The 24,559-nt window shown below is 38.8% G+C and overlaps 7 protein-coding genes and 1 non-coding gene across 14 annotated transcripts; 4 read left to right on the top strand and 4 right to left on the bottom strand.

The window, feature by feature from the left end:
* Positions 1-34: 34 nt before the first annotated feature.
* Positions 35-2,099, top strand: LOC117566141 (palmitoyltransferase ZDHHC23). 5 transcript variants are annotated; one of them, XM_034245625.2, is made up of 4 exons: positions 35-79; positions 287-431; positions 735-1,637; positions 1,696-2,099. In XM_034245625.2, the coding sequence occupies exons 2-4, from the start codon at positions 382-384 to the stop codon at positions 1,898-1,900; spliced, it is 1,158 nt and encodes a 385-aa protein (XP_034101516.2). In that variant the 5' UTR covers positions 35-79; positions 287-381; the 3' UTR covers positions 1,901-2,099. The 5 variants fall into 5 exon arrangements, with proteins under 5 accessions (XP_034101516.2, XP_034101515.2, XP_034101517.2 ...); XM_034245624.2 differs by having other exon boundaries at positions 44-79; positions 284-431; XM_034245626.2 differs by lacking the exon at positions 35-79 and having other exon boundaries at positions 130-431.
* Positions 2,100-2,719: 620 nt separating this feature from the next.
* On the bottom strand, positions 2,720-5,673 carry LOC117566138 (trichohyalin). Its single transcript, XM_034245620.2, has 4 exons — positions 5,303-5,673; positions 3,904-5,234; positions 2,935-3,849; positions 2,720-2,873 (listed from the first exon to the last, which is right to left on the bottom strand). Exons 1-4 carry the CDS (start codon positions 5,525-5,527, stop codon positions 2,723-2,725), a joined length of 2,622 nt encoding a protein of 873 aa, XP_034101511.2. The 5' UTR covers positions 5,528-5,673; the 3' UTR covers positions 2,720-2,722.
* A 373-nt stretch (positions 5,674-6,046) lies between these two features.
* LOC117563349 (serine--tRNA ligase, cytoplasmic) lies at positions 6,047-7,921 on the bottom strand. The gene has a single exon (XM_034241635.2). The coding sequence runs from the start codon at positions 7,735-7,737 to the stop codon at positions 6,229-6,231; it is 1,509 nt and encodes a 502-aa protein (XP_034097526.1). The 5' UTR covers positions 7,738-7,921; the 3' UTR covers positions 6,047-6,228.
* A 288-nt stretch (positions 7,922-8,209) lies between these two features.
* LOC117563350 (transmembrane protein 126A) lies at positions 8,210-9,151 on the bottom strand. The gene is made up of 2 exons (XM_034241636.2): positions 8,905-9,151; positions 8,210-8,847 (listed from the first exon to the last, which is right to left on the bottom strand). The coding sequence occupies exons 1-2, from the start codon at positions 9,021-9,023 to the stop codon at positions 8,295-8,297; spliced, it is 672 nt and encodes a 223-aa protein (XP_034097527.2). The 5' UTR covers positions 9,024-9,151; the 3' UTR covers positions 8,210-8,294.
* A 1-nt stretch (position 9,152) lies between these two features.
* Positions 9,153-9,861, top strand: LOC117563352 (protein PPP1R35 homolog). The gene is made up of 2 exons (XM_034241638.2): positions 9,153-9,489; positions 9,545-9,861. Exons 1-2 carry the CDS (start codon positions 9,196-9,198, stop codon positions 9,812-9,814), a joined length of 564 nt encoding a protein of 187 aa, XP_034097529.2. The 5' UTR covers positions 9,153-9,195; the 3' UTR covers positions 9,815-9,861.
* Positions 9,806-10,351, bottom strand: LOC117563353 (dolichyl-diphosphooligosaccharide--protein glycosyltransferase subunit DAD1). The gene has a single exon (XM_034241639.2). It carries the CDS (start codon positions 10,232-10,234, stop codon positions 9,896-9,898), a length of 339 nt encoding a protein of 112 aa, XP_034097530.1. The 5' UTR covers positions 10,235-10,351; the 3' UTR covers positions 9,806-9,895.
* A 69-nt stretch (positions 10,352-10,420) lies between these two features.
* On the top strand, positions 10,421-15,712 carry LOC117563348 (proton-coupled amino acid transporter 1). 3 transcript variants are annotated; one of them, XM_034241634.2, is made up of 7 exons: positions 10,427-10,488; positions 10,766-10,908; positions 10,982-11,081; positions 12,496-12,673; positions 13,409-14,318; positions 14,378-14,550; positions 14,616-15,712. In XM_034241634.2, the coding sequence occupies exons 4-7, from the start codon at positions 12,526-12,528 to the stop codon at positions 14,858-14,860; spliced, it is 1,476 nt and encodes a 491-aa protein (XP_034097525.2). In that variant the 5' UTR covers positions 10,427-10,488; positions 10,766-10,908; positions 10,982-11,081; positions 12,496-12,525; the 3' UTR covers positions 14,861-15,712. The 3 variants fall into 3 exon arrangements, with proteins under 3 accessions (XP_034097524.2, XP_034097523.2, XP_034097525.2); XM_034241633.2 differs by lacking the exon at positions 10,982-11,081 and having other exon boundaries at positions 10,421-10,488; positions 13,421-14,318; XM_034241632.2 differs by lacking the exon at positions 10,982-11,081 and having other exon boundaries at positions 10,426-10,488.
* Positions 15,713-16,128: 416 nt separating this feature from the next.
* Positions 16,129-16,226, top strand: LOC117566276 (U6atac minor spliceosomal RNA). The gene has a single exon (XR_004571992.2). It is a non-coding gene; the product is annotated as a U6atac minor spliceosomal RNA (small nuclear RNA).
* Positions 16,227-24,559: the final 8,333 nt, after the last annotated feature.

Raw genomic sequence — 24,559 nt, 5'->3', positions numbered from 1 at the left:
ATTTTTATACGATATGCTTATTGCTGGGAGCACCCTGTAGTAAGAGAGCGTAGAGTTGGGGTTTTGTTTTTGTCGCAATGTGAGTAGTGCATTTTATGCCGATAAAATTGTGTATTTATTTTGCAATAAGATAATTGTTTATATGTAAAGTTCGCAGTCTGTTGTCATTAGAGTTGGCGCAAAACTAATCTCAACAATTTATTATCTTCGCACGCTGCGTGGAAAAAACGAAAATAACCAACACACACACACACACCCAAATCGATGGCAAACTTTTTTGCAGCAGCGATCGAATCGGAGCGATCGGAAGCAGCGACGGAAGCGTCACAAGCAACGCTTTGCTGCTGCGAATACGTTGCCGAAGATAAGCAGCCCTTTCATATGCTAGGATGCTGTTGTAATTGCGAAGACTTTGACTTGGTATGCACGCGGTAGGCACCACACACAGACACACACATACGTAGCCATAAAAATATTTGAGCAGTCCCACCCACAATGTAAATTGATCGATTGCGGTCCATGCAGTTGAGTGATCTGACGGGCCTAGGTGACGCCACGGTCAGAAGATGACGCTGTGCCCAAGTTTCGATAAACTATATATGTATATTGACGCGTTATCAATGTCTTTTAATTAGAATTGTTATCGCCTTTTCTCCCGCATGGATCGCTTAACTGCTTGTGCTTCACTCCCCACTTCCTGAAATTTAATTATAAATATTATTTTAATTTGTTAGCTTGATAACGTGTAAGCGCATCGAACAACGCAACATCGACGGCATGCTGATCGCCTTCCAGGATCGACTGCGTCTGCCATGGCGCGGCGGCGCCAAACGCATCTCGCCCGCCGCTTTAGCCCCTGCATTTATTGTGCCACTGATGATGGGTTTGGCAGCTCTAAATGCCAAGACTGGCATTGTGCTAATGCTCACTCTGATTGGCTTCACCAGCTGGGGATTGCAACTGGCGGAGCGCACAGCGACCAAGACGACTTTCTTTCTCAGCTGGATTGTCTTTTCGATAGTGTACATGGTGGTGATCTTTGAGTTCGAGGTGCCACTACTGGAACTCCTGCCTGAAGAGAACTACATATTGCTTCTGTTATCGGGTGGCGCTTTGTATGCTTTGTACCGTACCAAGAAATTGGCGCCGCTGAATCTGGTGACGGCACAGTATGGCACCACGCCCAAGGATGAGCTGCCCGGCATTACAGAAGCGTCTAGTGGCGAGGAGCAGGCCGAACAACAAGCAGCAACCGACACCATTCTAGGCATCGATGATGATGACGATGATGGGGAAGGAGACGATGGCGAGAAAGCTGGTCTTATGCAGCAGCACCGTGGTGGTCAGCCAAATATCTGTGAGAGCTGCCGCAAGGTAACACCTAGGCGCGCATACCATTGTGCCGTTTGCGGCAGCTGCGTCAAGCGGCGTTCACATCACAGCTATTGGCTCAACTGTTGCATTGGCGAGCGCAATTATCGCTGGTATTTGTTTGCACTCGCCTTGTCCGAGTGTGCGCTGCTGCTGGGCGCCAATCTGACACTGACAGCGGTGTGCCATCCGTTTCTGGTAGTGCGTCTACTGGGCATTCCGCTGCTGCTGCCCGACGATTGCAGCGAGGTTTTCGAGGACTTTGAGTAAGTTGTGGATTAATTAATTTATTCAATTTCATTTATATTTGATAATCTCTTGCAGATTGGGCATATCCTTTGTGGTGGCTGCTTATGCCATTCTCATCTCGGGCTACATCACTTTTGTGCTGGTGCGTCAATTGTATCTGTGGTATCGTGGCACCACCTTGCATGAGTTTAAGCGTGTTAAACCCTCCTCCTCAAGCGGTGGCATTGGCAACGGGAGTCGCAATCGCGTCTGGAGCAACTGGCGTGCCATGCTCAAGTGATCGAATATGGTATAGTATTTGCTGTAGCAACACTTATTTAAGGCAAAGAGACTCAGCTGAATCCTAAGCTAAACTCTGTATTATTCTCACTTAAGTTTAATAGCTGTTGTTTTATGTTGTTTTTTGTTTTTAAAGGCGCACGCAATTTAAGCTTACAATCTATACTTAATTATAATAAAACGCACTATCTGAGCGTGAATCCTTGCTAGTGTTTAACGATCGGTAAAACAACAAAGATTATGCACTAATTGAAGTTCAAAATTACATGCTGTTTATCTACGTGTTAAAAGTCAATTGAATTACTCGGCCAGCTATTCAAGTAATTGTGCGGAGCGAAAGTTTCTGTTACTCTTTATATTGAATTAAAAAGCAAAAGATTCATTACTTATTTATACTTTCAACCACTTAAAAATATCATTTATAAATATTAAATATTTTCTTCTCATCTAATTATCAATTCCCATCAATTTATGTTCTATTGTATTATATTATATTTATTTTACTGAGCTGTCTATTCATTCTGACCTCATTCTTGACTGTAGCTAACTTTCCCTTTAAACTAGCTTAAGCCCGCATAATTACTTGTTAGTTCGGTAAGCTAGTCGCCGTTATTAGATTTACTTAGCTTGCTAGTTGATCTGCACTTTATTCAGCAGCTAGAGAATATTAGAATTAAGCTAAAATCAAAAACAAAGAACAGAAAATATACTTATAAAAACTCAGCAGCTAGAGAATATTAGAATTAAGCTAAAATCAAAAACAAAGTGCAGAATATACTATATATACTTATAAAAAGAAGTTTTGAAAGCCAGTTCCTTGTTGCTACCACAAGCTGTCCTCGCGTGGTTTATAGTCGGGCAAAAGTTCCCAGATTTTCATGCGCCAACGCTGACGACGTTCCTCCGTCTCCCGTTCTAGGCGCAAGATTTGCGGCAACCGCTGCCAGCAGTCGAGCACCTTCCACTTGAGATGCCTAAGCATATAAAGAACACTTTTATAGTCTTGGGGAAGTTAAGCAGCAGCCGTCTACTCACCACTCGTGATGGGAGATCGCCTGACGCATCTTGGTATCTTCCAAGAGGCGACATTGCGTCGTGTGATTTAGCCAGCGATTGAACCAATGCTCCATCGAATGCAAAGCATGCCAGTCAATGGCCACCTGCAGTTTCTTGCGCTCCTCGTGCACCTGCAGCAGCCAGGCGTGCAGAGCACGACGCTTCAGAGCACGCTGATAGCAGAGATCGGCACGAATGCGACGCTCACGTTGCCGGAACTCTGTGTAGCTGCGCCACAAATGGAAATAGTTGCGCTTATAGAGGCGCCGACAGAACTCCTCGCTCTTCACCTGATTCTCGCGCTTCCGCTGCAGCAGACGCTTGAAGGCCTCCATGCCGACGCGACGCAACAGAAGACGACGTGAAAACTCCAGCGCTTTGCGTTGATTCTCAATGAAACGTTGGCGTTCGCGTTCCTTCAGCACCTTGGCCATTTTCTCCTGGCGGCGTTTCTCCTTCAGCACCTCGATACGCAGCAGCTTGGCCTCCTCATCCTGCTGTCGCTTGGCCTCCTCCACGGCCAGCTTGGCAGCCTCTCGCTCGGCCTCCGCCTGGGCGCGACGTTGACGCGCCTGCTCATGACGCACACTTCGCTCCAGTGCACGCTCCTGCATGTGCTGCAGGAAGCGCGGCTGCAGCAGCGCCTTGCCCTGCAGACGCTCTAGTTCCTCATCCTCCGCGTCGCGTAAACTGCCAATCAACTGCAGACACTTGGCCTTGGCTTTGGCCTTTGGATCGCCGCATCGTATGACCGTCTTGAGCTCCTGCTTGAGATCTTCGCGTGCTTCCTTAGCTTCGTCGCTGAGCTTGTTCAATTTCAGCTGCATTATCAAACGCTCTTGACGCTCCAGCTTGATGCGCTGCAGATCAATGATGTCCTGTTGCACCTTCAGCCTGCAAAAGGAGTTCGAATCGCGCTCTGTTGAAATCAACTTCATCAACACTTACTTGTTCTTGAACTGTTTGGCCATTTTCACGGCCTCCTCGCGCTGCTCCAGCGACTTTTGGGCTATCTTGTCGCCTTCGTTGGGGGCCGCACGCTGTCTACGTTTCTCCTGCCTGATCTTGTCGAGAAACGCATTGATCTTCTGTGCCCGATTGCCCTGCTTTTGGCCACCCGACTCGCGCTCCAATTTCTCCATGGTCGTGTAGTGTATCCACTTGAGGAAATACTTGCGCAGCACATTCAGTTCGCTGTTGTCGCGTGCCTGGAACAGCTGTTCAATGATGCGTTGCTTCTCATGCGGAGGATCATCCTCGCTGCAGCTGCTCAGTTGCACCTCTTCAGGGTCAGCAACGACTGGCGACTTGGGTTGCAGCACTACGCGGGGCAGCTCTATGCGACGGATGAGCAACGGTTCCAAGGGCAGTTCGAGGGGCGAGGGAGTAGGCGTCTGCTTGGTGGGCAGCTGGAACTGCACATGCTTGGCAGGTGGTTCCACCACTAGCACCTCGTTTAAGGCCTCATCCAGCTGCTGCTGTTGCTGCTCGGCTGCCTCCAGTTGCAGCTCGTACAAGGCCTCCTCGGCCAGGTCTGAGATGACAGAGTCGATGCCATCACTCGTGTTGGAACAGCTGGAGGATTCACGCTGCAGTTGAGGTGTCTCGCCCTGATCCTTCTGCTCGCCCTGCTGCTGTTGCAGCTCCTCTGCGTGGCGCACCGTACGCAAGTGCAACATTTGACGCTCGGCTGCCGCTCTCATGGGACGTAGCAATTCCTCGGTAGTTAGCAGCGGACTTGGCGTGCGACAGCGCTGCAGAAGTTGGGCGCGACTCTCGTCCAGCTGCACCTGCTTGCTAAACTTGCGATACTCCAGAGTGTCCAGCTCCATGCCACACTCCAGCTGCTCCCTCTCAAACGTTTCCTGCATCTTGGTCTCCTCAACTTGCTCCACCAACCAAGTGACTTCGATGTCTGCCTCTGGCTCTGGTTCCAGCTGATTCAGCAGCGTTGTATTAGCCAGCTGTTTGTGAGTGGAGCACAGTTCCTGGGCCAGCTGCAGTGCATCCAGCGGCGTCTTGTAGAACTCATCGATGTTGCGCGATGCCTGCGCCAAGCTTTCCATCAACGGGCCATGATTCAATTTAAAATCGGGCTTGGTAGGACGCACCTGCAGCTTGTGCTGACGCGGATGCTGCCTGACCAACTGTTGGCGAAACTTTTGCAGCTGATGATGCATGTAGCGTTGCTCCACCTCCAGATTGTGCGCTTTGGTCGACTCCAGTGTGTTGCTATGAGCCACTGTAGCCAAAGGCAGCTTGCGTGGGATTTGAGCAAACTGAAACGAGGAAGGTACATACATATATCAACAAATTTACTTGGATCTTGAATATTCTTTTAAATTACCATCTCGTGACGCATGTCCATGATGACGCTGGGATTCAATTGCTTTTGCGGCTCGCCTTCAATAAGCAGCTTCGATTGCCGCTTGTCCACATAGTCAAGCTCAATGAATCGACGCACTGCATCGGTTTTGATCACACTCAAGGGATTGGCGTTCAGCTGTCGCTTACGTATGCGATCCCAGCGTGTGAGTTTATTTGATTTCTCTCGACGTTTCTGCTGCGACATGGTAAACGATTCTATCTACAAATTCGTTCTAATTTTCTCTAAAGGGAAAAACAAAGATTGCTTGTAAACAAGCGGCTAGAAACGTTGTCCAGGTAACTTAAGTGCTGCCGGTTCCAGAAACAACTCTGTTGCCATGGAAATTTGGAATGTTTGCAAGGCGAAAAACTTGAGTATGCATCCAAATGCTCTGAAATACTCCTGAAATTCAGGGTGGTCATTCTTATATACACTTTTAAAGAAAAATGGTTGTGTGGGAATTCTCCAAAAACCATGCAAAGGAACTTTAAAAGTATTCTTACCAAGATTAGTTTGGTAAATATAGCTTTTATAGTATCTGAAAAGGAGAGCCAGACAGCGGATGTCAAACATAGAAGTCTTCTACTATTTGAGCATTTAAACCTTCCGACTGCTCACAATTTAAGCAGCTCTTATAATCCCAATGTACCTTATATTCACCTAGTGCCGGGTATAATAAAAGAGTACGTTTTAATCAAGTTTAAATGGCGATAAGAAATATTCGAGTGTCTTGCATTTGAAAGCGTCTTTAATTAGAAAACATTTGCAGTTAAATGCGATAAATATTGTAGTATGTTTTTGTTTTTGTCGTAAGTAATATAACACATTTTGTGGACTTTAAAAGCTTAATGTATGCCGAGTAATAAATGAGGATTTAGAAGCTGCATCTGCATCTGAATCACGTTTTAAGCAGCAGCCGATTCCTTCTTGGTCTTCTCCTTCTTGGACTTTTGCTTCTCAGCAGCTGCAGCCTGCTCCAAATCGATAGGCGCTGGTTTCACAAACGGAATCTCATCCTGGAACTTGGCCGGCAAATACTTCTTGAGCGGCTCCGGCACCTTGATGCCCGTTTCTGTCTGATGTGTCTCGAGGATGGCGCAAATAACGCGTGTAGCGGCGCACATTGTGGCATTCAGCATGTGAACATAGTCGACAGCGGCGTTCATCTTCTTCGTCTGGCCGTAACGAACAAGCAGACGACGTGCCTGGTAGTCGAGGCAATTGGAGCAGGAGACCAGCTCCCTGTAGGCGCCGCTGCCGCCAAACCAAGCTTCCAAATCCAGTTTCTTAGAGGCAGCGTGATTGAGAGCTCCCGAAACGATGTTGACCACACGATATGGAATGCCCAGGGATTGACAGAACTGCTCGGCATTGCCAATCATCTCATCCATCATTTCCCAGGACTTGTTGTCATGTGGCGAGGTGAGCACGAACTGTTCCACCTTCTCGAATTGATGAACGCGAAAGATGCCGCGTGTGTCGCGACCATGGGAGCCAACCTCCTGGCGGAAGCAGGTGGACAAGCCGGCGTATTTGATGGGCAGCGATGCCTCGGGCAACCATTCGTCGCGATGATAGGCGGCAATCGGTTGTTCGGAGGTTGCAATCAAGTACTTCTCGTCAATGCCAACCTCCTCTGCGCGTTCGCTGCCCTTGCCCACCACTTTGTAGAGTTCTTCATCGAACTGAGAGAGCTGGGCCACCTCCTGCATGACTTCCTTGCGCATAAAGAAGGGTGTATACAGTGGCACATAGTCGCGAGCATAGAGCAAGTGGAGCGCATGCTGTATGAGCGCCTGCTCCAAGAAGACAGCAGCGCCAGTGAGGAAATAGCCACGTCCACCGGAGACAACGGCGCCCTTCTCGGCATTCATGCCGTCAATCATCACAATGAGATCCACATGCGAGTACTTGCCGCGTTTTTCGCAATCACCAAAAGTGCGCTCCACACGATTCTCGTCCTCATCGTTGGACACGGGCACCGATTCATGCAAATGATTGCCCACCTCACGCAGCGCTGTGTTGCGTGCCACTTCAGCCAGATCCATTTCTTTTTGGTTCTCAGTCATGGCATCGTCGATGAGCAGACGAACCTGCTTGATCTGATTGACAGTCAGGGGGTGCAGTGCATCCGCAGTGACTTGGGTTAGATCGGCACGCACATCAGCAGGCACTTCAACGCCCTCGGCACCCACGGGTTCCTTCTTCTTCATTTTCTCGCCAATCACTTTGCTGCAGACGTTCTTCACCTTGTTTAGGTTGTCGGCACGATGGCGACGCTGTCTCCATTCGCCGTCCTTGTCAATTACCGTTTCGACAAGAGCTACATCTTTGAAGCGCTTCTTTTGATTGTTGCGCACGGCGTCGGGATTGCCGCCTTTGTCGCTGCGAAACAAATCCAAGTCCAGTACCATTTTGTGCGACGCTTTTATTCACTGTGAAATGCACGACTAATTTCGTCAGCCTTTTTATACGGCACAACGTGGCGACAATAGATATGATCAATAAATCACGGGTACTGTGAACTGTCACGCTTACAAAATCCAGCTGCAAAAAGTGTAATAGGAATTGGTTAGTGTTAGTGTAGTGTGTACTGCATTAATTTGAAAGAAAACTAAAATATAAAAAGTGAAATAAAAAACAACAAAGTCATAATAAAAAAGAAAATGAGAAAACGAACTTGAGCACCGCAGTCACTTCAATCAAGTGACTCATTCGTCATTCTTACAAATGTACATCGCTAGCCGGTTAGCTCAGTGTTATCGATTTTCGTGAGTGTAATCGAAGTGTTATCGATATCAATATTGTCGTCCGCTATTGCAACTTTCAGAGTTGGACAATGTATCAAAAACGATTTGTAATTGAATGAGTTCTTTTTGAAACAATAACTAAACGATAGGCGCCAATGCTAAAAATTCTAAAGTTCAATATGTATTTACACATAATTAGAGTACAACACAATGCATATCAATTAATAGTCTAACCCCTGCGGCATATTCTCTTCTTCAACCTGATGCTCGATTTCCTTCATACGCAGCATTAATTTAAAGTTTTGCTTCTCTTCTTCACCAGTCAGATACATTGCGATAAAAGCTTGTATGGCTACTATGGTAGTTAGAGCAGGTACAATAGGTTTTGTAAATTTCCTATATAGCATTAGCACCTCTTTGGGATTCTCCGTTATCGATGGCAGACGATATGTGAAGCATCTGGTTGCAAACATAAATGCAGCAAATGGTGCTAATATCGTGGGATAAACTACGCCCAACGCCGTTTGGAAAGCGGCACTACGAACTTGGGTGCACACCGGACACTCGGATAAAGGATCTATCAGGATGGGGCGCTGTATGAAAAATTTGTGACTCAGCATTGTGAAGATCGCCGGCACAGCAACGATGGGCAAATAGCTGGAGAGACGTCCATGGCCACCAAGACGTAACCGTGTGCGATAATGATTATTCACATACGCGCCCGTTGCAGCTGCCATGGCGCTTAAAATTCCTGGAGCATATCGCAGTGACCAGCTAAATAAAAATTGAATGGTTAGATAAGCAGCAGGAAAGTCAAGTGTGGCAACATACACGTCTCCTATTTTGTCCCAGGCTGTTATGATTTTCCACTGATAACGCAGAGCTTGATCCTCTGTGATGACCACAGCATCCGCGGGCAGCTGGTCGGGCTTGGCACGCGACAAAGCCATATTTTAATTTAAAAAATATAAATAATATATCTGCATCAATTGCACGCGAGCAAGTACAACAACAATCGAAAACAGCTGTTTATTAATGCCGCCGCACCCAGTGCTGGAAAACACTACATCAAAAAGCGTCAGCCATTTGAATTGTCAAAAATTTTTGATTTAAAAAAAAAAAATGCCGCACAAGCGTAAAACACATAAAATACATGTTAAAACTGTGCAAACTCAACTGCATGCAGCTCCAAAAGTTTGCGTTAAATCCAATCATGGCTCGGAACTGGAAAATACACTTTCGCCACCAAGACCGGCATTGCGAGAAGTACCCTCATCTACAACGGGAAATCTCTTTGCAGTGCCGCAAAGTAATACAACAATACGCAAACATGAAGAGTTGAACGCTTTGCAAAATATGCGCGCTGTTGTTGATCCCGATTTGACGCCTCGTTCCAAAGCGGCCATAGCACCCAAGGTAGTGTAGCAATTCCCATTTTAGCCACATAAATTATATTTTGTGCATTTGCTAGGTCACGGTCAAGATGAACTTTGCGCCAAATGTTGCTATATTCAAGAATCTAACGCCACTCAATGTAAACGATACGCTTTCAAATTGGGAGGTGTCTAAACCATCGAAGCCTATCCCAAAGACAGAACAACCGGAGCCTGTTTTGAATCAATATGTGGAGACTATTAAGCCTGTTGAACGCTTTGTGCCAGAGCCTGCTCTTCAGTTAGAGTTTCCATACGATGATTATGATTTTCTGCAAGCTTACAAGAAAATGTATACATTTAAATAGTACATACATATTTATTTTTCTTTAAATTATACATTTTATCATAATCATTTAGCAAGTATGAAAATGTCTTGAAATTGCTCCTTAGCCAATGAAGTTCATCACGACCAAGTGTAAAATTACATGTGCGAAGATAAAGTCAGCGAATCCACGTTCCGGTGAGATGCCGGCAAAAACAGATTTGTTCTGTGGATTTGCCTGGAGACGCAGACAAACGGCGAGCACAAAACAGCTCACAGTGCTGATGAAACCCGAGAGGAATGAGTTGAAGGGAAATGTGCCCACTAGGCAGCAGTAAACAAATTGTATGATGCCGGTCAGCAGAATGTAGCCCAAGTAGATATCCACCATTTTGAGCTTCTTCGGTGTGTTCTGCACATAATCGTTGTAGAACTTGGAGACGACGCCACCGATTTCAACCATTTTTACTGTTTTTTGATTTGTATTTTGCTTATTTCGAGGTAAATTTAATTATTATTATTTATCGAAGCGCAGACACGTCACACACAAAATACATATGGGGTGGTCAACACAGTGCTGTATAGTGAGTAACAGCTTGCAGCATTTGCCAGCACTGTTTTATGTGCACATTTGTAGTGAATGACTCAGCTAGAAGAGGAAGAAGACCAATAATTTGGTTTTGTTTTGATTGTGGTCTTGTCGTTTCTGTTAAAAAGGTAATTTTATGAACTAAGCAGAATGTGTATTGCAGTAATGATAAATGATTGTATCGATAAATGTTGTTAAAATGTGGCTACAGCGTTACACAGCTGCATTTGTTTAGTAAATTATTGTGCAATATCAACTAGTCTCAATGCTAACAACAGTTGTTTATAGCGTAAATAGTATAGATACATACATATATATATATTTATGCATACATACATTGTTGTAAAGTTATTAAATGTGTCTAACCGAATTGTCAATTCAACAACAAATGTCTTTGTTCAATAGGAATTGATTAAAATTGTACGTTTTTGCGTCGACGTCGTGACCTTCGGTGGCTTTCTGAGCCTTTCTTTCATTGTCAGTGTCAAAAGGCAGAAAGTAGGAAAAAATCAATGGAAGACTTGACACCATTGACGAACCTTCAACAGGTATTTAAAAATAAAAATATAATCATTGCATGTTAAAAATTTTTATTTAATTTCAATTCTTTTATTATTTCAGTTGTAGTTCAAAGACTTTTGTTTTCTTATCGACGCACTGCCCGCTGCATGTCTAATTTGTACAAAATTAATACATTCTATCAACAGTTTCTTTTGCTTTTGTAAGTGGACACATAAAATTCTATTATACAGTTTATTATATGGGGGACTATTATAAAGTCTGCCTATTTTATTTGCTTTGGGATATATATACACACCAGACACGAGGCTTGTTTTAATCATATCAAACAAATACTACCTGCAAGAATTATCTCTGAAAAATGTTCTGAAATTCGCAGAGAAATATAAGAGATATGTTGTCATTGTATTATCATATCACACTGTAATTTCAGGAATTATCTCTATAATTGTCCTCAATAGATTAAAATGCTAGTTTTAAACAAATACTTTTCGAGATTTTGTTACGTATCTCTTGGTATTGTGTTTTTGTTTAATTAGAAATTTTATGAAAGTTCATACTTTAAAAACTGATTTTTCTAATTAAAGTACTATAGGTAATTTATGTTTTGTCAATTAAATTAAATAGTTAGCAAGAATAATCTAATTAATAATTACATACACTAGTTGAAGATATTTCTGATATAGTTGTTCGGCTTGTAAATATTTATGTTATATATTTTTAGACATTTAAGTGCTTGAAATTCATGCTATATAAAGTTGATGTTTGTTTTCAATATGCACAGTATGACATGATAGTACAATTGACGTATGTCTTGCAAATACATATTTATTATAGTATCTAATGTAGTTCCGGTGTTATGATACGATTTCTTTTTTTAAGGCAGTATACGCACAGAAGATGATATAATCGAAGGTCTTCCAATTTGTAATATACTTAATATTGGGGGCGTTTCTAAGTGTGATATTTATTTGTTTGCCACATTATAGCATGACTTTTTAGAGCCAATAGACTTGAACGCAATGCTATGTAATATGTATACGTTGACTTGTTATCGCTTGGGACTTGTTTTCGTGTCTGAGCTTCTGGTATAGCTACAATTTTGTACGTACTATATATCAAGTGAGTCACTGGACTCCTCGATTTGATATCGAATGTATGAATGAATAATGCGAATATAACAGCAGCCTATATACATACATATTTGAATTGAAATGTTATGAACTCGAACTTGCAAATGGAGCTGCAGCTGACAAAAAGTAGTCCAAGTCCAAGGCTTGACCGTATCAGTTACAGACAGTTTCCAGCGGTGGTACACGCAAAAACTTTCCACTCCTCTGGGGCGTGCCTCTTCTTATCGCGTTATCCGAGAGTCCGTTTTTATTTTCTGTTGCCCGTTGCAGTTCTCTTTAAACTGACTCAGCGGAAAATTCGCCAGACACAAAAGCGGCTTTGCTTCGCATTGTATTTTCAGTGTGACTTCAGCTGGCGAGGCGAGCACATCATTTACAGTACATTTTACACTCATCATCACACGCACTCACACACTTACAAAGCCACACGCCCGCAGCACAAGAGTTCACTAGTATATCTGCCCCGCTTAACCGATCTTACAGCTCGACGATTCCGCGAAGCGCAAACCGAAGATGTCAGAGCGTCAACCGTTGTTGCTGCAAGGCGATGGCTCCGATTATGAGGGTAGTCGGAGTGGCAACGGACTAATTAGGCCACCTGTTCGCAGCTCTCCGCCGGACAGCACGCTGGTCAATGTGCACAGCGAAGACAGCATCGCAGGTAAGCAGTTGAAATAAACGAACACCTTCCCATGCTCAGATGACATTTGCTGAAAGTGACGGTTAACGATCAGTCGATTAGTGTAAAGTAATTTGCTAAATTAATTTCGACTGAATTTCCATTTTCCTTTTGATATGGAATTAATGAAAATAACATATTTTGCTAAAATACTTTCACTATTTACTAATGTTCCATTTTACTGTTTTTGTTTGTTTGTTAATTCCAAAGCATTATAATAATGATAAGGGCAACATTTTGATTTCCTGATATTGATTAATATGTGATCAATCAATAACGTTTGCTAAAAGTGACGTAGCAGATATATTGATTAGTGTGAAGTAACTTATAAAATGAATTCCAATAAGTGTTAAAAAAAAACTTTTCGTTCTGATACTTTTATTTCCCACCTTCAAAGCATTTTATTATAATCAAGTTAATGGGCAAATTATGTTCTCGTGATATTGAATCAATTTCAGGGAATGTTTTTATTCCACATTTATTTTTCGTGAGAATTTTGTTGTTTCATATTGTTTCCGATTAATACATAAAACAGAAATATAAAAAGTTGCCTTTACCTTTAAGATTTTATTAATTGTTTTGATTGGAGTACACTGAAATTGAAAATTTTGGTTTTAAATTTTAATAGTAGCTTCATGAATCACTTGATCTAGTGTCGCCTTAAGCAAATGCCATCGCAGCATAAGAATAATTTTATTCAAATATTTACTAATGCAGTGCATGCCGCAGCCCCTGGAGATGACGATGAACAGAGCGGAGAGAATCTCAAGTCGGTCGGCTACAATCCCACACACCATCGCACACTGGAGCATCCCACATCAAACTTTGATACATTGGTGCATTTGCTGAAGGGCAACATTGGCACTGGCATTCTCGCAATGCCGGAGGCATTCAAGAATGCCGGCCTCTATGTCGGCCTTTTTGGAACGTTGATAATGGGTGCCATTTGCACACATTGTATGCACATGCTGGTTAATTGCTCTCACGAGCTGTGTCGGCGTTTCCAGCAGCCGTCGTTGGACTTCTCGGAGGTTGCATTCTGTAGCTTTGAGACGGGACCGTTGGGATTGCGTCGTTATTCGCATTTGACCAGACGGGTGGTAACCACATTCCTGTTTATCACACAGATTGGTTTCTGTTGTGTTTACTTTCTGTTTGTGGCCCTCAATGTGAAAGATGTGATGGATCATTATTATAAAGTGGATGTGCGCATCTATTTGCTGTTAATGTTGTTGCCCATGATAATGTTGAATCTGGTGCGCAATCTCAAGTACCTGACGCCTGTCTCTCTCATTGCCGCCGTGCTAACTGTTGCCGGCTTGGCCATTAGTTTCTCCTACATGTTGCAGGATTTGCCTGATACGCACACTGTGAAACCGGTGGCCACTTGGGCCACATTGCCACTTTACTTTGGCACTGCGATCTATGCATTTGAAGGCATTGGCGTAGTGCTGCCACTGGAGAACAATATGCGCACACCGGAGGATTTTGGCGGCACCACAGGTGTCCTCAATACGGGTATGGTAATCGTGGCCTGCCTCTACACATCTGTGGGATTCTTTGGATATCTCAAGTATGGCGAGAGTGTCAAGGGAAGCATTACTCTTAACCTGCCTCAAGAAGAACTGTGAGTAAATATTTGATGTGCCAGTTGTACAATCCAACTTATGCTGTATCTATTTGCAGACTTTCGCGGATGGTACGCATCACCATGGCGGTGGCAATTTTCCTCTCCTACACGCTGCAGTTCTATGTACCCGTCAACATGGTGGAGCCCTTTGTCTGCAGCCAATTTGATACAACACGTGCCAAGGAGCTGGCATCCACAATCCTTCGCACTGTGCTGGTCACATTCACCTGTAAGTCATGAATGGCTTATACTTGAGCCGTGAATAATTTTATTAATCCTGTGACTATTTTCCAGTTTTGCTGGCCGCTTGTATTCCAAATCTGGGTTCTATTATTTCACTGGTGGGTGCCGTGAGCAGCTCGGCCTTGGCGCTAATTGCGCCACCGATCATAGAGATTATCACATTCTATAATGTGGGCTATGGTCGCTACAACTGGATGCTGTGGAAAGATTTCCTCATTCTCATATTTGGACTTTGCGGCTTTGTTTTTGGCACCTGGGCAAGTCTAGCGCAGATCTTGAATCCCAGCGTGGACTGAATCCGGTGCGAATTTACGTCGAAGGCTTTATGTAGTTTTTACTACAAACTCTATCGATAAGTTGTATAGTGTATTTGCTTAGTTTTTTTTGTTTGTTACTCGTTTATATTAGGTGCTCAGCTGCCGCAAGTGCTTCGATTTTATTTGATTTTAAATAGTTATTATTTATTACACATTTCTTTTAGCACAATTCAGTACCAGACAATAATTAGCATTTTAAGCCCTTGATAATTTCTATATGTTTATATGTGTGTCCAAACGAGAGTTTCGTGTCAATCCCAAAAAGTGTTTCTGTGTTAAAGGTACAATTTGATTTTAATCATAAATCGAGATCGAGAATCGCACAATGCCAAAAAAGTGATTTCGCATAGTATTGCTAAACAGTTATTTGTTTAGACGTAACTGTTCGTGTATAGGGCTAGTTTTAGGTCAGGTGCAGCTTATTCCATATGCCACGGCCAATTTCCCCCACATAGAATACAAACATGTTGTATTAAAGACATTAACTATATGAAGATTAATTGTTTTATCGTTTGTGTGTCTTTCGGATGACATCATTATACTCTATGTAAACTCTATATAAATATAATATATTATATACAAACAAATACAGATGTATAGATACTGTAAAATATGCTATGATCGATGAACTAACACTTTGCTGGGCATATTTTATAGTATGTATTATATAATTATGTATGTAAGTACACATGTACACATATTGTACATCAGAGATTTACTTTTTCAATCTCTGTACACTCATGAAATATTTCAATTCAATTTTGAAACCGTAACTAAAGACAATAATAAAACGAGTTTAAAGTTTGTAAAAGCCATTCACAACGTATTTTTATTTGTACTAATTGAAACGCAGCTGAACTGGACTATGGAGCTTTCTATATTGACATCATCGGTTGTTTTCAAATGTTGATAGCGTCCGTATCGCATTCATTCATAATTCTCGGTATTTGCCCAGATCTATCAAAATAACATTTTTAATTTGATAGCGAGGTCACTTTTCATAAGTACACTTAATCTTTTCAAATCAATGTGGTTTCTTATCGATTCATTAGCTCATAAATTAATAATAATGAATGAACTCTATATATTTTTTGTCCTTTGTATAAATTTAAACTAAAAACTATCTCTGGTTTCTCACAGTGTTTAGAAAATGAAGATTTCTCGTTTTCATTGGTGTGCTTGTAATTCCCAAGTTGTTTTTCGCCAACGCTGACGTATAAATAAGGGTGACGGCTGGCGAAATCGTTGTGTTGTTTGGAAGGAGAGCAAGTTAGCACTCCCCTAGACAAGGATGGAACACATAAACGAACGGTGGGGCACAAGACGAAGCCGTTCACAATTTTTTTTTTAACAAAGTTAAATAAATCACAGTGAAAATCATAACGATAAAAAAATTTTATAAGAGACGGACTTTAATATAGCAATAGAACGAAGATAATAATTAAAGCACGCGATATTAACATGTTTAAATATTTAGAATTTATTTAAACCTAGCTTATTAATAATTAATGATTAGAAGAGTCAGTTCTAAAACATACAAAGCATAAACTGAACGAGATAGGTCTCATAACTGAAAGTCGGACATACTTCAATGTTGATATCCATCTTTTAATTGCTTTCCGGTATTTTCTGAATTGTATGTTTTTTTTTTTTATTATAATGATCAATATTTAACGCAATAAGCCGTAATTATAGTTATATTATATAGAATAATGTTAGAATAATGTTAGCACCATGTATAATCTAGTTGGCTAATTTTCAGATAATTATGTTGCTTATTGAATCGTGTCTTGAAAAAATAGATAATGTAAAATGACTAAAAAGTTCAATTGAATCATGCGAAGAGGACTCATCGTGTTCGGAATTCTAATCATTTGGATGACTATCCAGTTGAGATACAATGTAAGTTGGAATCATAGCAATTATACTACGTTCATATATTTTATTTTGTAACAGGAAGCAGTTATTTTCAAGTTAACAAATGCAGTTTGCAAAAGTCATAACCAGTCATGGGTTTCCATAAATAAATGCCGGTTACGTGCGATTGCCCGCAATAAGGCTGCCTTCTATTTTAATGCATCCTTCTTACAGCAGACTAAGAACATTTTCCTTGAGGCGCAAATCCTCAAGAGAGCAAGTGGTTTCAAACCGTGGCTTTATAAATTCAGTCTGGATTGTTGTCGATTTCTCAAGAAGTCATATAATCCGGTTGCTATTATCATGTTCAATTTGTATAGTGAATTTTCTAATTTCAATCACACGTGTCCCTATGTGGTAAGTTTTCATCGTTCAAAGTTCTTCACGTTTTATAAAACTGTAACATTTATTGTTTAAAGGGTGATCAAATAATTGATGGCTTTTATCCACGTCCTGAGCTGTTACAAGGCCTGCCTTTGCCAACTGGTGATTATTTATTGGAAATGACTTGGCTATTTTATAACAAACCTCAATTTTTGACAAATGTGTATTTTCAATTCACAGAAGATTTGTAATAGCGTAGTTATGTCATAATAAAATAACCATATTACATATCTAAAATTTTCAAAAATAAATTAAAGCAAATGACATTAGTTAAATAATTTATTTTTTGACATTGTAGAAGATTGAATTATCACAATTTAATAATTTCGATATTTTTGTAATTTCTATCTAAAACGGAAATAAATTTAAATTTGATTTCAAGAGCATGTCTTTTTGTCAGAAGCTAACAGTTTGATTTAAATGTTTTATTAATATTATATAATGTCTGCAGTCGAGTTTTTGAGAAGAATTATAATATATGTTGTATATTGCCTTTGCACAGTTCAATCAAAAGTCCCCTATATGCTAAGTTTATAATGTTAAATAAGGCTTGTCGTTATCGACTGGTGACTGGTGACAAACTTCAATCAATGGCGAATATTTCTAATTCAGATAATATGTATTTGTAATGAGAAAAATATGCATTTTTTCAATGAATCACATAAATATAATTATTTATAATTGTGTATAAATACTTTTTCTAAATTCATGAATAACATTTCTTTGTTTGTTGTTACTTGGTCAATAGTTGTACTTTATGAATGCAGCAATACAGATTACAAAAGAAATAACTACTCGTGTTCTAAATCATAAGAAATGACCCAGAAAAATGTATAAATATTAGCCCAAACCAGTCTTAACAAGTCAAAAACTGAACTGAGTTTATCCTTAATATCAACCTATGTTAGCTTAATATATTTTGGGCTTATGAATGCTCTATTTTCATAAATTGCACCTTTGATTATTCAGCGATTTTTTTTTTTTTTTGATACTATCGTGATTCACATGAGTACCTACATATGTGGCAATTATTCTATTTAATTAAATCGCTTAGAATACTTATGTACATATGTATATCTATATTTAAATATCAATATTTAAAATTTGTATATCTATATTTTTATCTATATAATAGGTATGGTATATCTTTCCAATTGGTGACTATTTTTGACTATTTGTTTTCAAATTATTAAAATTATATAATACATTTAATAATGTTAAATAAGTTTTAGATTGCTATTTAAGTTTCATTTGATGCCTACATATTACTATACCAATGCATTTGAAGGTTTAGTTCAGAAAAAAACAGAATGCGAAGAAGACGTACTCTATATATATTTTTCTTGTTGTGTATAAGTCATAAGCTGATTTTCAATGTAAGTCTATAATTTCATAATGAATACGATTGATTTTTTTCATTGTTGAACAGGATGCAGTCATATTTAAGTTTACGAATGCAGTTTGCGAGAGCTACAACAAGTCGTGGATAGTCATAAATAATTGTCGACTGCATGCAATCAGCCGGAATAAGACAGTTTTTAATTTTAATGGAACGGTTCTGTATCCGTGTAACAATATTTTTATTGATGGCCAAGTGTTCAAAAGGGCAAACGGCTATAAGCCATGGGTTATTAAGGCATTTGTGGATGGTTGTCGATTCATCAAGAAATCATATAATCCTTTTGCTAGTCTCATATATAATCTATTCAAGGAGTACACTAACATTAATCACACGTGTCCTTATGTGGTAAGATCGTAATTTAATTAATTGGCTTATCTTTGAATATATTTTTTGCACATATTTTTAAAGGGACATCAAATAATCGAAGGATTTTATTTACGACCCGAACTACTTAAGCTTCCATTACCTTCTGGTGATTATTTGTTTGCTATGACTTGGTTATTTGATAAGAAAAAAACATTCAGTACGAATATATATTTTGAATTTAGAGAAGATTTGTGAATTTATTTATTAAGAAATACTTTAAATTGTATGTATGCGTGGTAAAATTATAGCAGAGCAATTAAATATACGTCTATTATGAATTTGTGACTGTAAGAAAACTATGAATATGGGTTATAAGATAATTTATTTTGAATAAGGGGAATAATTGTAAATGATTTTTATGTTAGTTTTACCCTTAAAAAAGGCTCAAAATTAATAAACAGAAATGAAGTTGTCGGTTTAATAACTAAAGATAACAACGTAGTATATTTTAGTTCCTAGTTGTTATTTCCATAAATGCCTTTTATATGTACATTCGACAATTATAATTAAAAACATATAGTTGCAAAACTGTTTTGTATTGATAACAACTTTGCGATTACGAAGGTAACTATGATTATTATAATTCGAATGTTGTTTTATTTTATATGGAGAAATAGTTTTAAACAATTAAACTGTTTAGAGTTGAAGTGCTTCAAATTACTTTGATGATTGAAGCGAATAATAGATTACGAATGTAATTATGATTATTATAATTCGAATGTTGTTTTGTTTTACATGGAGAAATAGTTTAAAACAATTAAACTGTTTAGAGTTGAAGTGCTTCAAATTACTTTGATGATTGAAGCGAATAATAGATTACAATAGATTGAAATACAAATCCATAGTGAATGACAGTGAATATTCAGTTCAATAGCGTAAACATGCAAATAAAATTGATCAACTTTGGTATATTCCTTATTGTCATAACTTAAAATCTGAGTAGCAATGTAAGTGGAATATAAATTCTAGAAAAATGATCACAATTTAAATGGAATACTTTTATATAGGAGGCAGTTCTTTTTAAGTTTACAAATGCGGTTTGCGAGAGCTATAACAAATCATGGATGGTCATCAACAACTGTCGATTACGTGCAATTAGTCGAACTAAAAATACTTTCAATTTTAATGGAACGATTCTACATCCATGCAAAAATATTATTGTTGAAGGTCAAGTATTCAAAAGAGCCAACGGCTATAAGCCATGGCTTTTCAAGGCTACCATAGATGCCTGTCGATTTGCAAAGAAATCATATAATCCAATTGCAATAATCGTTTTTAATCTATTTAAGGAGTTTACCAACTTTAATCACACGTGCCCATATGTGGTAAGCTTTATTTTATTACCTTGACTATAAGGAATATACTTTCTAACTTTATGTTTTTGAAGGGACACCAAATAATTGATGGATTTTATCTACGACCTGAGCTCTTGTTAAATCCAATTCCTACTGGTCAATATTTGTTGGCTTTGACTTGGCTATTTGACACGAGAAAACAATTTGCAACGAATGTTTATTTTGAATTTACAGAAGATTTGTGAAATTCGGATTTTTTGAATTAAAAAAGCATACATACATTTTTTTAGAATAAAAATGTTGGATAATCTTTTTTTTGACTGTCGTGGAAAACATCTTTAAAGTTCATAAAATTTTACATTATTCAAAACAATTAAGAAATCAACAGTCGAGTGTGCTCGCTATGGCTATGCGACTCTTTATGGTTGACTGATTTCAATCAACCATTTCCCATATATATTCAAATTAGATTCTACTTTATATTATATTTTATTATACTATAATGTTTAATGTGTTTTTGAGTGACTGATTTTTACTGATAAGACGAATAATAGATTATTTGTAGTAACTTTTCAATATAATGTAGCATTAAATGTTTTAAAAGTTCAGTTTGAATACGACAGTATGCGAACAAAATTCATTATTTCTGGAATCTTGGTTTGGATAACTCTCAATTTGAGTTGCAATGTGAGTCTTTAATAATATTGGATATTAGAGTTCGTGAAAAATTATATTTTTCTTAACAGGATGCGGTCGTATTTAAGTTTACGAATGCAGTTTGCGAGAGCTACAACAAGTCGTGGATAGTCATAAATAATTGTCGACTGCATGCAATCAGCCGGAATAAGACAGTTTTTAATTTTAATGGAACGGTTCTGTATCCGTGTAACGATATCTTTATTGAGGCTCAAATTTTCAAGAAAGCAAACGGTTATAAACCATGGCTTTTTAAAACGACTGTAGATGCTTGTCGATTCGTCAAGAAATCGTATATTCCCGTTGCTATTTTGGTTTACAACCTGTTTAAGGAGTTCTCTAATATTAATCACACGTGTCCTTATGTGGTAAGTTTTATATATATTCTATAAGTTTGTGTATATTTTCTTGTAAATTGTTCTATTCTTGAAGGGTGACCAGGTAGTAGAAGGATTTTATCTACGTCCTGAGTTATTGGGCCTGACAATGCCAACAGGTGATTATTTATTGGCAATGACTTGGTTATTTAATAAGAAAAAAACATTAATTACAAATATTTATTTTGCGTTTAAAGAAGATTTGTGAATTGTAATTTTGAAATTTTCATTTTTATTTTTATAGAATATATGTTGTTTTTCTTATCCAACTTAGTTAAGTTCACAGTATGTCAGTATACTGCTGTGGGCAAAAAGTAAGGTGAATTTGCTTGTAAAATGAAAAACTTGTATTTATTCTTCTAAATCAATTTCATTCCCTTTAAAGTAATCCCCTTCCGATAAAATACACTTATGACAACGTTTTTTCCAATCCTTGAAACATGCAATCAGCCCTTTCTTCGATTCAGCTTTTATCTCCTCAATCTAGTGGTCTCTTCAGTTTTGGGAAATGCCAGAAGTCACATGGAGCCAAATCAGGCGAATACGGTGGTTGTAAAAACGATATGAGTCGAATTTTTGGCGAAATGGTCAAGAAGAACGTGTACAGAAATTGGTCGTTTTTGGTACCAAACGAGATTTGACTTTTCGTAGGCCCAAATGGTCTTTCAAAATGGTTTTCACAGATCCTTCTATATATTTCGATCATATCAGTAAGGTCTCTAATAGTCAACCGACTCCACTTCATTGACATGTTGGTCATCTGTTGACGTCGATTGTCGTCCGGAGCGCTCCAAGTCATCAACACGTTCTCGACCCTCTTTGAAGTCTTTGTACCACTTATAAACATTTTTTTGTGACATGGTAGAATCGCCAAAGGCCTTCCGCAACATCCTCAACAATTCCGCAGCCGAAATTTCATTCCGCAAACAAAATTTAATGGCACTCAATTAAATCAGACATTGTAAAAATAAAAAAATTCACTCTTGGTCGTTTGGAAAACACAAGCGTAAATATATTACTGATAATGACAATCACATGAAATTTGGCCAAGATGTCATCAACAGTCCTGGCAACTCAAGGAAAAATTGAAAATTCAGCTTTCTTTTTGCCCACAGTAATATATGTAGTATGTATATATCTGAAGATACCTTTTAAGCATATACTCGTATGTAAATATTAAAACTTTATGTAATTTTTTTAATTCAGATAAACTTTCTTTATTCTTATAGCAAAATATGACCAATAAGTTCAAAATTATTACTTCATCTATTTTTTGTAGTAAAATATTTTCCACTCGATCTAGAATCCTCAATTCTCGTTCCATAATTAACATGTTAAAAATATGTAATCAACCATACATGAGGTAAAAACCTATGCCATTATTTTCCTACCTTATCTTATATGAATTTATGACTTAACTCTCTTCAGTTATTGGTTAATAAGGGTGTTAAAGGTTTTAAGTTGGTATTTGCGTGCATCATCTCTATCTACATTTATAAATTTAATACTTATTAAAAACATGAGTTATTGGTTGGTTGATTTCAAATCGTTTTGTTTATTGCACCAACTATATTTGTAATGGACAATTTTTAACATGAACATGAATACAATTATTTTATTGTTATTGGATAACATACAAGCAGATTTGCAATGGGAGTTTGAGATAGTACATCGCAGTATGTGGATATATATTATATATTGTATATATAAATGTTAGATGAGTCAGTCGTATTCAAGTAAACAAATTCGGCTTTTCAGAGCTAGATATCATAATTTAGGAGAACAAACTGTTCGAAGCTTTAGGTTTTTATACCCTCTACCCATAGGGTGAGAGAAATTTTAAAGCTAGAGTCGCGAATTTTGGTATATACAATAACAACTATTATTGTGATTCCTGAAAATTTGGTTGTGATCAGATCAAAATTGAAGTTATTAAAAAAATACTTTTGTCTGGGCAAAAAGTCTACTTACCAAGGGTCTTAGTTACTTTGTCTGAGAAGCTGGTGTATTGTGCCGTCTGTGGATTACTTTGATTGTGGTACAATATCGATGTACAAAATATACAGTTTGGCATATTTTTAGTATTTTTGCAGTATTTTTCGGTATATTTTGAGAAGAATACCCCGGTTTTTTGTTTTTATTAAAAATGGGTAGCGGGTATCTCACAGTCGAGGACACTCGACTGTAGCTTTCTTATTTGTTAGGTCTGTTACTGCCAAGTGGTGATTATTTGATGGTTTTTATTTGGAGTAAGTAAAAAATTTTACGGAATGTTTATAAATTCCATCCGCTCTTCAATTTTTTTTTTGACTCTTCACAAATTTGTAGACAGTAATAAAAATTTGTTTAACAAATTAATATTTTGTGTTTAAATTATTTCCTGTAGTAGGAATATCTGATATCCGAGCATAGTTAATTGCCGTTATCATTATTTATATAGACAGCATTTATGTAGCACTAACATATTCTTAAAAAACTATAACTTCCTTGACTAGCTTAACAATGAAATGGCACTTCTGTTTTGGTAATAATCATTAAAAATCTTTATTCATGTGACGTTCAGTTGTATTCTCTAGCAAACTGGCTCCCACTCCCAGACAGTCCAGTTGACACATGCCTTGGAAGATTCAACGTATCCTGTACCAAGGCCACATGCCTCACGAAGAACCGTTGAGCCGTCGCACTCGAAGTAATGAGTAGGATCCCAGTTGTTGCGATATGGAGTGCCAGCAGCATCGCCGAGAAGAGATGCGCAGTCTGGAATACCTTCGGCATCGGGATCGCACTCAGCTGTAACATAAACGGCTGCGATGAGCATGGCCAGGCTGATAAGAATGATTGCTGCAAGTAAAAAATCAGAGAAAGAATGATAATCAATCAACAATCAAGAAGAGTGTTGTTGGTATTCCCAAATTGTTGGCACAAATGCGAGTATTGCGTATTTTGCACTCACCGGCTTTCATGTTTGCTTAGAATCAGAGAAGTGAATGCTACTGAATGTGCTTCTGCCAGCCAAATGGCGAGCCTTATATACTCGACAGTGCCGTCTGATATCGGTAATACTATTTCTTTAATTATATACTAACTTATCTTGCCATGTCATGTTCATGTTCTTTGCTGACGCTTTTGTTGTTGTTTTTGACAATGTAGCTCTCGTTGTTGTTTTTGCTGTTGTTGTTGTTACTTTTGTTCTTGTATTGATAATTTCTATTTTACCATTAATATCTAAGATTTAAGTCTT

This window comes from Drosophila albomicans, chromosome 2L, assembly GCF_009650485.2.
Source record: "Drosophila albomicans strain 15112-1751.03 chromosome 2L, ASM965048v2, whole genome shotgun sequence".
Lineage (NCBI taxonomy): Eukaryota > Metazoa > Arthropoda > Insecta > Diptera > Drosophilidae > Drosophila > Drosophila albomicans.
Note: the sequence above shows the minus strand (reverse complement) of the source record. Positions and strands in the feature narration are given on the sequence as shown.

Bases quoted from the DNA above. Each gene is read 5' to 3' on its own strand.
- LOC117566141 (XM_034245626.2), top strand. From the start codon at position 265: ATGGCAAACTTTTTTGCAGCAGCGATCGAATCGGAGCGATCGGAAGCA. The intron at 432-734 runs GTAGGCACCACA...TTAATTTGTTAG, and splicing joins TTTGACTTGGTATGCACGCG to CTTGATAACGTGTAAGCGCA. The intron at 1,638-1,695 runs GTAAGTTGTGGA...AATCTCTTGCAG, and splicing joins GAGGTTTTCGAGGACTTTGA to ATTGGGCATATCCTTTGTGG.
- LOC117566138 (XM_034245620.2), bottom strand. From the start codon at position 5,527: ATGTCGCAGCAGAAACGTCGAGAGAAATCAAATAAACTCACACGCTGG. The intron at 5,235-5,302 runs GTAATTTAAAAG...TCCTCGTTTCAG, and splicing joins TGGACATGCGTCACGAGATG to TTTGCTCAAATCCCACGCAA. The intron at 2,874-2,934 runs GTGAGTAGACGG...TTATATGCTTAG, and splicing joins GCGATCTCCCATCACGAGTG to GCATCTCAAGTGGAAGGTGC.
- LOC117563349 (XM_034241635.2), bottom strand. From the start codon at position 7,737: ATGGTACTGGACTTGGATTTGTTTCGCAGCGACAAAGGCGGCAATCCC.
- LOC117563350 (XM_034241636.2), bottom strand. From the start codon at position 9,023: ATGGCTTTGTCGCGTGCCAAGCCCGACCAGCTGCCCGCGGATGCTGTG. The intron at 8,848-8,904 runs GTATGTTGCCAC...ATTTTTATTTAG, and splicing joins TGGGACAAAATAGGAGACGT to CTGGTCACTGCGATATGCTC.
- LOC117563352 (XM_034241638.2), top strand. From the start codon at position 9,196: ATGCCGCACAAGCGTAAAACACATAAAATACATGTTAAAACTGTGCAA. The intron at 9,490-9,544 runs GTAGTGTAGCAA...TGCATTTGCTAG, and splicing joins AAGCGGCCATAGCACCCAAG to GTCACGGTCAAGATGAACTT.
- LOC117563353 (XM_034241639.2), bottom strand. From the start codon at position 10,234: ATGGTTGAAATCGGTGGCGTCGTCTCCAAGTTCTACAACGATTATGTG.
- LOC117563348 (XM_034241632.2), top strand. From the start codon at position 10,873: ATGGAAGACTTGACACCATTGACGAACCTTCAACAG. The intron at 10,909-12,495 runs GTATTTAAAAAT...CCGATCTTACAG, and splicing joins CATTGACGAACCTTCAACAG to CTCGACGATTCCGCGAAGCG. The intron at 14,319-14,377 runs GTGAGTAAATAT...ATCTATTTGCAG, and splicing joins AACCTGCCTCAAGAAGAACT to ACTTTCGCGGATGGTACGCA.